The sequence below is a fragment of the Bombina bombina genome, chromosome 8 (genome assembly GCF_027579735.1).
Source record: "Bombina bombina isolate aBomBom1 chromosome 8, aBomBom1.pri, whole genome shotgun sequence".
Taxonomy (NCBI): Eukaryota; Metazoa; Chordata; class Amphibia; order Anura; family Bombinatoridae; genus Bombina; species Bombina bombina.
In genome coordinates, this window is record NC_069506.1 from 321,226,738 (window position 1) to 321,240,435 (window position 13,698).

Genomic DNA, 13,698 nt, shown 5'->3' on the forward strand with positions numbered 1-13,698 from the left:
CTGGCAAGTTTGGTTGAAATATTTACCAGTCAGTATTTTCACTGCAATTAGACAATGTAAGTCACCTCTGAAGCTGGCAGTGAGTCTGGAAAAGAACACATTATCACTTCCCTATACTTGTTTGTTTGACCAGGTCCTGTAGTGTAAATGCCACTTCTACATTTTCATATAATAAGCTGAGATCAGGAAGAGTTGTTATGATCATTGGAAGGCTGTATAGTTATGGAATAGCTGCACTGCTGTGGTGTGGCAGTGCAGGGGTTAACGCTCAACAGAAATGGAGCAACACAGCTTGACTCAGGATATGGGTGTACTTTGTAACCAATCAGAAGCCTGAGATGAGGAAAGGGGTGTGTCTGTGTGCTATGTGGGCGTGGTCACTGCGTGGCACAGTGAGTCTTGGGGAACTGGGGATGGGGACTGCCTGGGATTCCACTAGTGGTTGCCGGTTAGTTCCCACGATGTCTCTGCTTCTTCTGGGGGTTATTACCCTGATTTTTCTGCCCCATGGGGCTTATTGCAGCAAACCAGAGGGTGAGTATTTATACTAAATTCTAATACTAGCCCAAGTAGTAGTAAATGGACTGTTGAGATCATGCTGGGTTATTAGGGGTTAAAAACTGCACATTAGGTAAATAAAATACTTTGCTGAATTGTTTAGGAGTAGGAATATTATATCACATGCAAATATTATGCCTCAGGGCTTTTATAAAAGTTTTGTATAACTTGTTACATTGTATTCAGAATTGCAACCTAATTTCATTAATATAATTAGTAAATAGGCTGAGGACCTGCATCTGATGTTGTGCAGTAGTGGTCAGTCCTGTGATTAGCAGCCAAGAGTAATATTGATGACCATGTCTCCCCATGTGAGATGTTGGCTTTAGCAATCTTGTATTATGCTTACATCAATATTACTGCAATATATCTCCCCCTTGACAGTATTATAAGGAAAGGATGGGGTTACTTGTGCAAAAAAAGTATAATCTATAATTTACTTATATTAAACACAGAATATCATTTAACCCAATGTTTTAAAATACTTTTCTTTTTTTTAATTCTAAAATATTATTGTTTGTTTACCTGAATGAGAAGTCAATACAAGCTGCACAACATGCTATTCATTTGACAATAAAAAGGATCCTACTTGAAAACAGTTACAGATTTCCTTTAGGAACATCTGGTTTAAAGGTATTTACAGCAGAGTATATAACCCAGTGTACTGGGGAATGCAGGGGAAGTAGTTTCTGGAAAGTTCATAGACAGCAGCTTGTGAAATATTTCTGTTAAACAGAAGCTCAGCCCATCAGAGCCTGCAGGGCCACTCAGGTAGAGCTGAACAGACATTTATAGGCTGCTATGGAATATACTGTAATCATTTGAAACACATTTTACAGCCATGTGATTATTTTTCATTCAGCAAAATTATATAACACAGAATGTTGTCCCATAAAAGTGAAACTAGTTTGATTAAATGTAAAGAAGTTTCCACTTTGTTAATCAAAATATGCAGCAGCCTTGTTTTATATTTTATCCAGGAACTCTGGGAAGTGCACTGTTCATCTACATATTACTATTTGCCTTCATTATTGTCTTTTGTTTTGTCAAGCTCAGTGCTTTTTCAAGTAAGGGGCCACACTACAAATGCTTTCACTAAGTAACTTTAGAAAATGTATTCATTTAAATGAAAAGCGTTTATTTTAGTATTTACAGACTTAAGATTATGATTCTTTGGACAATAACTAGAACCAAACATTCTTATTCGGTCAGACAGGAATTATTATGAGTAAGGTAACACTGTGTGTTGCAAAGTGTAGATGTAATAAAGATTGGGGTCAGATTTACTTTTTTTGACAATCCTAAATATTGTTTATGGTAACATATATCACATATCTGTGGCAATGTGGAAAGCTATGCTTCTATTGACCTAAAAGGGACATTAAACACAATTTTTCAAATCTACTACTATCTAATTTGTTTCATTCTCTTGATGTCCTTTGTTGAAAAGCATATTTTTTTAGCCTCAGGAGCTGCTGGTTGGTGGCTGCACGTAGATGCCTTGTGTTATTGGCTCACCCAATGTATATTGCTATTTCTTGAACAAAGGATACCTAAAGAATGAAGCAAATTAGATAAGTAGTTTGGAATGTTGTTTAAAATAGGATTTTTTTATCTGAATCGTGAAAGAGAAATGTGGGTTTTATGCCCCTTTAAAATAATTGCTTTTCTATTTTCTGCATCAAAAAGAACATTGTTATTTGTAATATTTTTTATTTTATTGATGTTTGTTTGAATAGTAATCTGTTGTCATGCTGGTTGGTCATATCCCTGTCCACCAATAGAGCTGTTGGTTCCTTCCTTATCATCCAATGAGCTTCAGTCCCATGGGCCAACTATGCATGGTAGAAATATGTTGTATTGAATGGCCAATCATAATTATTGCACAGTTTAAGTGTGCTCTGTTTCATTTGCTACATTGTTAAAATGACTTTTGCTTTTGTGTGGACTTTGTGATTTTCCCACAACTCTCACACCCCAATTCTAATTTCTTTTTCTCTTTAACCATATCTGCCCATGTACCCAGGGGCTTTAGCACTTCACTTTGTCTGCTTTCCTTGTATATGCATGAGATGAGCTGTTGGGGGGGGGGGTTAACTTATTTTCTCAAAGGCACCTTTGTCAAGCAAAGACTGGAGTATAACAGCAAGTTGTTCTAGTAATATGATATCTGCTAAAGGCTCTGCTGAACCTTTTTAGTAGGTGCAGTGCTTCGTTCTAAAACCACCAAGATTTCAATAAATAAATTATATATATATATATATATATATATATATATATATATATATATATATATATATATATATATACATACATACAGTATAAATATATATATATACATACACATATACATACATACATACATACATAATGTCAAACATGGGAATAAGATTCAGCAGAATCAATAAAATGCACAATAATCATAATACTACTACTAATAATATTTATCATTATTATTAAATAGTTGTGGCAATGTTGGTAAGAGAATACAAATTTGTGTTTTTTAATTATTGCAGACACATTACGGAAGTAAAAACTATATTAAAGCAACATGAAAGTCATGATTTAAATAGGTCATGCCATTTTAAGATATTTTTATTTATTTTTTTAATTTTCTTTGCATAAATGTTTTGTAGACGATCTATTTATATAGCCCATAAAGTTTTTTTTTTTTTGTTTGTTTTTTAAATGAATAGTTTTGCTTATTTTTAAATAACATTGCTCTGATTTTCAGACTCCTAACCAAGCCCCAAAGTTTTATGAGAATACCGTCAGCTACCTTCTCCAGCTTGCTCCTGTTTGTGTAAAGGGACTTTTCATATGCAAAAGAAGGGGGAGGGGGGAGGGTCTCCTATTTCCCACTTGCAGTGGGCTTTCCAGCTACCATTTAAACAGAGCTAAGCTGTGAGCTTCTAAGTAAGTTTTTAAATGGTTTTATACTGGATTTTTATATCAGTATCTGTGCATCTTCTTCTTTATAGTAGTGTCTATTACATGCAGTTATATGACAATTGGTGTATACTGTCCCTTTAATATACTTTGAACCTCTGTGATTACCTTGTATCTAAGGCTCTTTTGACAGCTCCACGATCACATGGTTATTTATTATCTATTGACTTGCATTTTAGCTGTGTTGTGCAGAACCCACGGGCGTAAGCACAATGTTATCTATATGGCTCACATGAATTAGCAGTCTCTTGTTGTGAAAAGCTAACAAAAAAGCATGTGATAAGAGGCTGTCTGTAGTGACTTACAAACAGGCAGATATTTAGAAGTTTAAATGTTATAAAGTATATTAATATAACAATGTTGGTTGTGCAAAACTGGGGAATGTGTAGTAAAGGCGTTATCTATCTTTTTAAAAAAAATAGCAATTTTGGTGTTGACTGTCCCTTTAAGGTTAGGCTTTGTTTGTTAGGAAGAGCTGCAGAGCATTGCAAAGTTTGTTTAGCTTTCTCCAGCAGCAAAGAGGTTAACAATACTGTTGTATGTGTGCTTGTGATAGTTAACTCTTTAGATGCCAGAAATGACTTCTTTGGCCGTTTAAGCAATACTAAATGCTTTCTTTTCTATGGGTCTGTTTGACAGTTGTATCTCCAATAGTAAATTGTTCTTGGTTCTCATATATAGACACACAGAGAATATTGTAATATGGCGGCAAGAACTGAGTACATGAGTGATTGTGGGGGGAAACCCTGTGATGTATGATATTTGTAGATGAATAATTGCTACGTTGTATTTTGTAACAGATAATCTTTTGGTACTGACTGTTGCAACAGAGGAAACTGATGGCTTAAAGCGATTCCAGAGATCTGCACAATGTTTTAACTACAAAGTGAAGGTGAGCGAGCTGTATGCCCCAGGCCAGTTCCGTTAACATTCCTTACCTGACTGAGAAAATGAGGAGACAAACATTATTACTAAACTAGAGGGCTGGGAAGGAGATATTGTATGTAACAAAGAAAAATGTCACGTTTCATTATCAAACCAATACAATTATTTACATACGTATAGGTTGTAAGTTAGGGGGATGTTGTTTGTATTTCTGTGCATTAATTAAAACGTGCAATATACTTTCAATATTTATTTTGCTTGCTTTGCCTGTAAATACCTATGAAACGTGTGCTGTTCCACTCCTTTAGTGTGGCTGGAGAGCCTCTATGATTATAATAAAATAACAAAAAGACAATGCAATAGCACTTTTTTTAAAATTTTTAAATAACGGTATATTTTTGTCTGTGAAATTTCTTAGATTTCTTCCATTGCCCTGCCCACTGTATCATGTGACAGCCATCAGCCAATTACAGACTTATATAATTATAGACATGCTCAGTAAGTGCTGTTTGCCTCAGACCGTGAATATAAAAAGACTGAGAAAAAACTATAACATAATTAAATTGGAAAGTTGTTTAAAATGGCAGGCTGTTTCTGCATCCTAAAAGTGTAATTGTGGCTTTAGTGCCCTTTAAGAATATCTCCTATGGTTCCTTTATTCGTCCACAACAATACCTAATAGGTACCATATACAACAATAAGTTCCATGAGATATTCATGTTTAAATATCATAGAGAAATTTAGGGGTCCTTCCCCCTTCCTCGGTTGCTATACATTCCATTCTCTAATTGTGTCATGCCTTCCCATATGCACAATAGAAACCTCTATATATTTGGCTAAATAAGATTGGGGTAAGTCAAGGGTGGGGATAAATATATTGCAATTTAAGTAGGGGATGAAACATGCAAAACATATTTTGCTGAAATTCATACATTTTCTTTGTGCTCACAAACAAATGTTGACATTGATATTTACATAAGACATATCACCAACATTTACTATTGACCCCCCCCCAGCTACTGGTACAACCCAAGTTACAATTCCAAAGTTCACCCAGCCAATGCATTTCAACGGTTAGGGAGAGTTGTTTGTTTTTATTTTTTTAAAACACAGTGCTCGGGAATGGTTTTGTAGCAGCCTTTCCTCCTATTCATTTTCTGTTTTATTCATTACAGCATGTTATTAATTGTTCACCTTTATTAGGCTATAAACTGCTGGCACATTGCAGTGTAAATATAGTGTAAATAATGCTATGTATTCTCCATTACATAAAAAAGCTTTTATCTATATGTTAGATTTCCCTTTTTGTTTTTAAGGTAATGCCACCCTATATTTCCATATTCTGATTGATGCACACTGTTTGGTTCACTCATCTTTTTAACATCTTAGTAGTAGATCAAAACTATATCTGGACCCTATTCCTATTGTATCAGTCCTCCTTGCCAACTCTAAGGTTAGACCGTGGTCTCTCAAACACGGTTATGTATTATGCAGTGTAAAACAGGAAGTTGTAGAGTGGCGCTAGTTCAGCCAAGGAAAAAGCATTAGGGGGGTAGTTATCAACGTGTCAACTTTCCTGCCTTCGCCGGCCCAATACGCCCGCCTAAGCTCGCCTCACATCGCCGCCGCGGACCTGAAAAATTTCGCCTAAGTTATCAAATAAAGCTGTCAAAAAGCCGCGCACCAAGTACGGGGCGATGAGCAGCGGACTGTGAGAGTTATCACTCATCCGATCTCGCTGCTCTTCGGCTTTTTCACAGCTTTATTGCTAGCCTGTCACTAAGCACCCACACTAACTACACTGTTCTACCCCCTATACCGGCGCCCCCGGAGCCCCCCGCCCCTAAATAAAGTTATTAACACCTAAACCGCCACTCCTAGACCCTGCCGCAACTCTGATAAATGTATTAACCCCTAAACTGCCGCTCCCGGACACCGCTGCCTCCTACATTATACCTATTAACCCCTATCCTGCCCCCCCTATACCGTCGCCCTCTATAATAAAGTTATTAACCCCTATCCTGCTGATCCCGCACCTCGCCGCAACTAAATAAATAGTATAACCCCTAAACCGCCGCTCCCGGACGCTGCCGCAACCTATATTAAATTTATTAACCCCTAATCTGCCCCCCCTACACCGTCGCCACCTATAATAAATTTATTAACCCCTATCCTGCCCCCCACTACACCGCCGCCACTGTAATAAATTTATTAACCCCTAAACCTAAGTCTAACACTAACCCTAAAACCCCCCTAACTTAAATATTAATTAAATAAATCTAAATAATATTTCTCTTATTAACTAAGTTAATCCTATTTAAAACGAAATACTTACCTTTTAAAATAAACCCTAATATAGCTACAATATAAATAATAATTATATTGTAGCTATCTTAGGATTTATTTTTATTTTACAGGCAACTTTCAATTTATTTTAACTAGGTACAATAGCTATTAAATAGTTATTAACTATTTAATAGCTTACCTAGCTAAAATCAAGAGAAATTAACCTGTAAAATAAAAACTAACCTAAGTTACAATTACACCTAACACTACACTATACTTAAATAAATTATTCCTATTTAAAACTAAATACTTACCTTTAAAATAAACCCTAATATAGCTACAATATAAATAATTATATTGTAGCTATCTTAGGATTTATTTTTATTTTACAGCTAACTTTGTATTTATTTTAGCTAGTTAGAATAGTTATTAAATAGTTATTAACTATTTAATAACTACCTAGCTAAAAGAAATACAAAATTACCTGTAAAATGAATCCTAACCTAAGTTACAATTAAACCTAACACTACACTATTATTAAATAAATTACCTACAAATAACTACAATTAAATACAATTACATAAACTAACTAAAGTACAAAAAATAAAAAAAATAAGTTACAAACATTTGAAAAATATTACAACAATTTTAAGCTACTTACACCTAATCAAACCCCCCCAAAATAAAAAAATGCCCTACCCTATTCTAAATTTAAAAAGTTCAAAGCTCTTTTACCTTACCAGCCCTTAAAAGGGCCATTTGTGGGGCATGCCCCAAAGAATTCAGCTCTTTTGCCTGTAAAAGAAAAATACAACCCCCCCCCCACATTAAAACCCACCACCCACATACCCCTAATCTAACCCAAACCCCCCTTAAAATAACCTAACACTAATCCCCTGAAGATCATCCTACCTTGTCTTCACTCAGCCGAGCAGCGATGGAACCGAAGAGGACATCCGGAGCGGCAGAAGTGATCATCCAAGGGGTGCTGAAGAAATCTTCCATCCGGGCGATGTCATCTTCCAAGAGGCGCTGAAGAAGTCTTCTATCCGGGCAATGTCATCTTCTAAGCCGGGTCTTCAGTCTTCATCCCGCCGACGCGGAACATCCTTCTTTACCGACGGACTACCAACGAATGAAGGCTCCTTTAAGGGACGTCATCCAAGATGGCGTCCCTTCAATTCCGATTGGCTGATAGGATTCTATCAGCCAATCGGAATTAAGGTAGGAAAAATCTGATTGAATCAGCCAATCAGATTCAAGTTCAATCCGATTGGCTGATCCAATCAGCCAATCAGATTGAGCTCGCATTGTATTGGCTGTTTCGATCAGCCAATCAGATTTTTCCTACCTTAATTCCGATCGGCTGATAGAATCCGTCGGCGGGATTAAGATTGAAGACCCGGCTTGGAAGATGACATTGCCCGGATAGAAGACTTCTTCAGCACCTCTTGGAAGATGACATCACCCGGATGGAAGACTTCTTTAGCGCCGCTTGGAGGATCACTTCATCGGATGGAAGATTTCTTCAGTGCCCCTTGGATGATCACTTCTGCCGCTCCGGATGTCCTCTTCGGTTCCATCGCTGCTCGGCTGAGTGAAGACAACTAAAGGTAGGATGATCTTCAGGGGATTAGTGTTAGGTTATTTTAAGGGAGGTTTGGGTTAAATTAGGGGTATGTGGGTGGTGGGTTGTAATGTTGGGGGGGGGTTGTATTTTTCTTTTACAGGCAAAAGAGCTGAATTCTTTGGGGCATGCCCCACAAATGGCCCTTTTAAGGGCTGGTAAGGTAAAAGAGCTTTGAACTTTTTTAATTTAGAATAGGGTAGGGCATTTTTTTTATTTTGGGGGGGGTTTGTTATTTTATTAGGGGGCTTAGATTAGGTGTAAGTAGCTTAATAGTTTTTCAAATGTAATCGTATTTAATTGTAGTTATTTGTAGGTAATTTATTTAATGATAGTGTAGTGTTAGGTTTAATTGTAACTTAGGTTAGGATTTATTTTACAGGTTAATTTCTCTTTATTTTAGCTAGGTAAGCTATTAAATAGTTAATAACTTTTTAATAGCTATTGTACCTAGTTAAAATAAATTGAAATTTGCCTGTAAAATAAAAATAAATCCTAAGATAGCTACAATATAATTATTATTTATATTGTAGCTATATTAGGGTTTATTTTAAAGGTAAGTATTTAGTTTTAAATAGGAATAATTTATTTAAGTATAGTGTAGTGTTAGGTGTAATTGTAACTTAGGTTAGTTTTTATTTTACAGGTTAATTAATATTTAAGTTAGGGGGGTTTTAGGGTTAGTGTTAGACTTAGGTTTAGGGGTTAATAAATTTATTACAGTGGCGGCGGTGTAGTGGGGGGCAGGATAGGGGTTAATAAATTTATTATAGGTGGCGACGGTGTAGGGGGGGGCAGGATAGGGGTTAATAAATTTAATATAGGTTGCGGCGGGTTCAGGGAGCGGCGGTTTAGGGGTTAAACTATTTATTTGCGGCGAGGTGCGGGATCAGCAGGATAGGGGTTAATAACGTTATTATAGAGGGCGGCGGTATAGGGGGGCAGGATAGGGGTTACTAGGTATAATGTAGGTGGCGTTGGGCTCCGGGAGCGGCGGTTTAGGGGTTAGTAACTTTATTATAGTTGCGGTGGGCTCCGGGAGCGGCGGTTTAGGGGTTAATATGTATAGAGTAGCTTGCGGTGGGCTCCGGGAGCGTTTAGGGGGTAATAACTTTATTTAGTTGCGGCGGTGTAGGGGGGCAGATTAGTGGTGTTTAGACTCGGGGTACATGTTAGGGTGTTAGGTGTAGACAGCTCCCATAGGAATGAATGGGATGTCTGGCAGCAGCGAACTTGTACTTTCGCTATGGTCAGACTCCCATTGATTCCTATGGGATCCGCCGCCTCCAGGGTGGCGGATTGAAAACCAGGTACGCTGGGCCGTAAAAGTGCCGAGCGTACCTGCTAGTTTTTTGATAACTAGCAAAAGTAGTCAGATTGTGCCGCACTTGTGTGCGGAACATCTGGAGTGACGTAAGAATCGATCTGTGTTGGACTGAGTCCGGCGGATCGAAGTTTACGTCACAAAATTCTACTTTTGCCGGTCTCTAGCCTTTGATAACTAAGGCGAATCAGCCTCGCCACAAATAGGCTGCGGAATTCCAGCGTATTTGAGGTTGACGGCTTGATAACTAGGCCCCTTAGAGTGTGATTCCAGAATATTGGAATAGTGTATATCCCAGTATAATAAAATATTAAAATATTCACTATTAGTGTATATATATATATGTACATATAAGTGGAAGCATTCAGGTTATATATATGTCAGAATGATTTGGGATTTTTTTGTCCTCTTTTTATGTACATATAATATATATTGATTTGGAATCTAAAAGACTCTGTTTTTAAAATATACATATAAAATATTAACATCCAATAATAATAGGTGCTAGATATAAAGGTGCATACAAAAATGTTTGTTTATTTAATAGTTGTACTCTTAAAAAGAAAGAGTTTATTTTAAATAGTAGTAGATATCTCATTAATATCAGGAATATTTCAATACATTTGAATCAGCTATAAGATTTTATTAGTGATGATGCTTCTTGTCAAAAAGTAACTTTTTTTTTTTTTTTTTTAATAAGGTTTTGGGACTTGGAGAAAAGTGGACAGGTCCAGGGCAAAAGGTTCGTCTCTTGAAATCAGCCTTGGAGGAGTATGCCGAGACTGAGGATCTGACAGTCCTTTTCACAGATAGGTAGCACCTAATTACCTTGCTGATTTTTATTTTTTTATTGGCCACTGCTTACAGAAACATAATTGATCTGCACCTAATTAGAACATTAAATAGAGCATGTTTAACCCCTTAATGACCACAGCACTTTTCCATTTTCTGTCCGTTTGGGACCAAGGCTATTTTTACATTTTTGCAGTGTTTGTGTTTAGCTGTAATTTTCCTCTTGCTCATTTACTGTACCCACACATATTATATACCGTTTTTCTCGCCATTAAATGGACTTTCCAAAGATACCATTATTTTCATCATATCTTATAATTTATTATAAAAATTTTTATAAAATATGAGAAAAAAATGGAAAAAACACACTTTTTCTAACTTTGACCCCCAAAATCTGTTACACATCTACAACCACCAAAAAACACCCATGCTAAATATTTTCTAAATTTTGTCCTGAGTTTAGAAATACCCAATGTTTACATGTTCTTTGCTTTTTTTGCAAGTTATAGGGCCATAAATACAAGTAGCACTTTGCTATTTCCAAACCATTTTATTCAAGATTAGCGCTAGTTACATTGGGACACTGATATCTTTCAGGAATCCCTGAATATCCCTTGACATGTATATATTTTTTTTTTAGAAGACATCCCAAAGTATTGACCTAGGCCAATTTTGGTATATTTCATGCCACCATTTCACCGCCAAATGCGATCAAATACAAAAAATCGTTCACTTTTTCACAAACTTTCGGTTTCTCACTGAAATTATTTACAAACAGCATGTGCAATTATGGCACAAATGGTTGTAAATTTTTCTCTGGGATCCCCTTTGTTCAGAAATAGCAGAGATATATGGCTTTGGCATTGCTTTTTGGTAATTAGAAGGCCGCTAAATGCTGCTGCGCACCACACGTGTATTATGCCCAGCAGTGCAGGGGTTAATTAGGGAGCTTGTAGGGTTAATTTTAGCTTTAGTCTAGTGTAGCAGACAACCCAAAGTATTGATCTAGGCACATTTTGGTATATTTCATGCCACCATTTCACCGCCAAATGCGATCAAATAAAAAAAAAAGTTCCCTTTTTCACAAACTTTTTGTTTCTCACTGAAATTATTTACAAACAGCTTGTGCAATTATGGCATAAATGGTTGTAAATTTTTCTCTGTGATCCCCTTTGTTCAGAAATAGCAGACATATATGGCTTTGGCGGTGCTTTTTGGTACTTAGGCCGCTAAATGCGCATCACATGTATTATGGCTAGCAGTGAAGGAGTTAATTAGGTAGCTTGTAGGGAGCTTGCAGGGTTAATTTTAGCTTTAGTGTAGAGCTTAGCCTCCCACCTGAAACATCAGACCCCCTGATCCCTCCCAAACAGCTCTCTTCCCTCCCCCACCCCACAATTGTCCCCGCCATCTTAAGTACTAGCAGAAACTGCCAGTACTAAAATAAAAGCTATATTTGGGCTTTTTTTTTTTTTTTTAAAGAAAAGGCATATTTACATATGCTGCTCTGTAGGACCCCCCTTTAGCCCCCAACCTGACTGATCCCCCACCAAACAGCTCTCTAACTCTCCCCCTCTGTCTTAATGGCCGCCATCTTGGGTACTGGCAGATGTCTGCCAGTACCCAGTTTAGAATAAAATTGATGATATTTTTAAATTTTTCCCCTTTTCTGTAGTGTAGCTCCCTGCCCCACCAAAGACCAACCCCCCACCCCCTCCTAGATACCTTCGATTTATATTTTTCAAATTAAAATACCCCTTTCTCAAACTTTTATACACTTTTATATTTTCTTTAGTTTAGCGTTCCCACCCGCTCCCGCCCCGCGCGCGCCCCCATCGGCCCTGCTCCCGATCCCGCCCCCCTCTACATTACCCGGCCCATCGATGGCCGCCCACCCGCCTCCCAAGTCGGCTCCCACCCACCAACGATACCGGCCATCGATGTCCGGTGCAGAGAGGGCCACAGAGTTGCTCTCTCTGCATCGGATGGCCATCTAGAGTTATTGCAGGATGCCTCCATATCGAGGCATCACTGCAATAACCGGAAAGCAGCTGGAAGCGAGCAGGATCGCTTCCAGCTGCTTTCCACACCGAGGACGTGCAGGGTACGTCCTCAGGCGTTAACTGCCTTTTTTTTGAGGACGTACCCTGCACGTCCTCGGTCATTAAGGGGTTAAGCATTATTAAAATGTTTTTCTGTTTAAGAATAGAATTGCGTCTAGTAATGTGATGTGTATGTTGTACACATGAGAGCACTTACCCTCTTCGTTATCACTTTTTTTTACATATTTGTTTTGGAAGCTACGATGTGATCTTTGCATCTGGTCCCACTGAACTACTTAAGAAATACAAGCAGGCCAAGAGTAAAGTGGTTTTCTCAGCAGAAGCAGCAGCTTTCCCTGATCTCCTTCTGGAAGCAAAGTATCCCCAAGTCAGAGATGGCAAGCGTTTCCTGGGGTCCGGAGGTGAGACAAGTCTCTCATCATATGACTTTGTTTTCTCATTTGTGGAAAAGGATAGATTCAGTTTGAAATGTAACGTTCTCATTTTATATAGACACAAGCACACTCAAGAGATACTGGTTACTGGACAAAATCGCTTGCATACCTAGCAATATTGTCCATTCTCTAACAGTGTATGGTTGTGTTCCTAGCGGGACTATGGGCACTATAAGGATATACCTGCTGGGCTGGAAATATGTAGCGGCAATACCCTCTCTTTGCTTCAGGCCAAAGTCTTTTATCTTCCTCTATGTATGGACATACAGTCATAATTTACTGCCTAAGCACTGAGTTATTGATGGTAAAATATGTGACCTCAAAAGAGATATTTAGAAAGCAGTTTCAATATCCCTCACATCAGAATTGGTAAAATATATGCAAAAAAATTACAACGTTTAATCCCAAAATAAAAAAGCATATTTTGGAAGAAACCTCCTCCTGGATATTAGATAAAATGAGAAGCTTTATTTAAAATAGACCCTGCAAGGGAAGTCTGCTTTCTTGTAGAACAGGATTTAAATGTATTATGTGCACTACATATGAGGGTGGCAGTGATGGCTAACATGGGTTTTACAAAGTTCAGGGGTGCCCGAGCCACAGCATTTTTCTTATTCAAGATCTTAGCTGCATCCTGCAGATGTTGTGTATAGAATACAGGAGCAAGTAAGCAGACATAATTCACAATTCATATCTTACCAATGCATAACATTGTAAATATATTTTGTGTTGAACTGTGAATGTTCCTTGGATCAAAGAACTTTAACTCAGGGCAGTCCC

General features: G+C 37.6%; 1 protein-coding gene across 1 annotated transcript in view; it reads left to right on the top strand.

The window, feature by feature from the left end:
• Nucleotides 1-382: 382 nt before the first annotated feature.
• The window catches only part of PLOD1 (procollagen-lysine,2-oxoglutarate 5-dioxygenase 1), a 55,274-nt gene continuing 41,958 nt past the window's right edge, over nt 383-13,698 (top strand). Inside the window, exons 1-4 of the mRNA XM_053691532.1 lie at nt 383-534; nt 4,308-4,399; nt 10,330-10,442; nt 12,722-12,885. Of these exons, the coding sequence (XP_053547507.1) occupies nt 414-534; nt 4,308-4,399; nt 10,330-10,442; nt 12,722-12,885 (490 nt within the window). The 5' untranslated portion in view covers nt 383-413. The remainder of the gene's footprint in view (nt 535-4,307; nt 4,400-10,329; nt 10,443-12,721; nt 12,886-13,698) is intronic.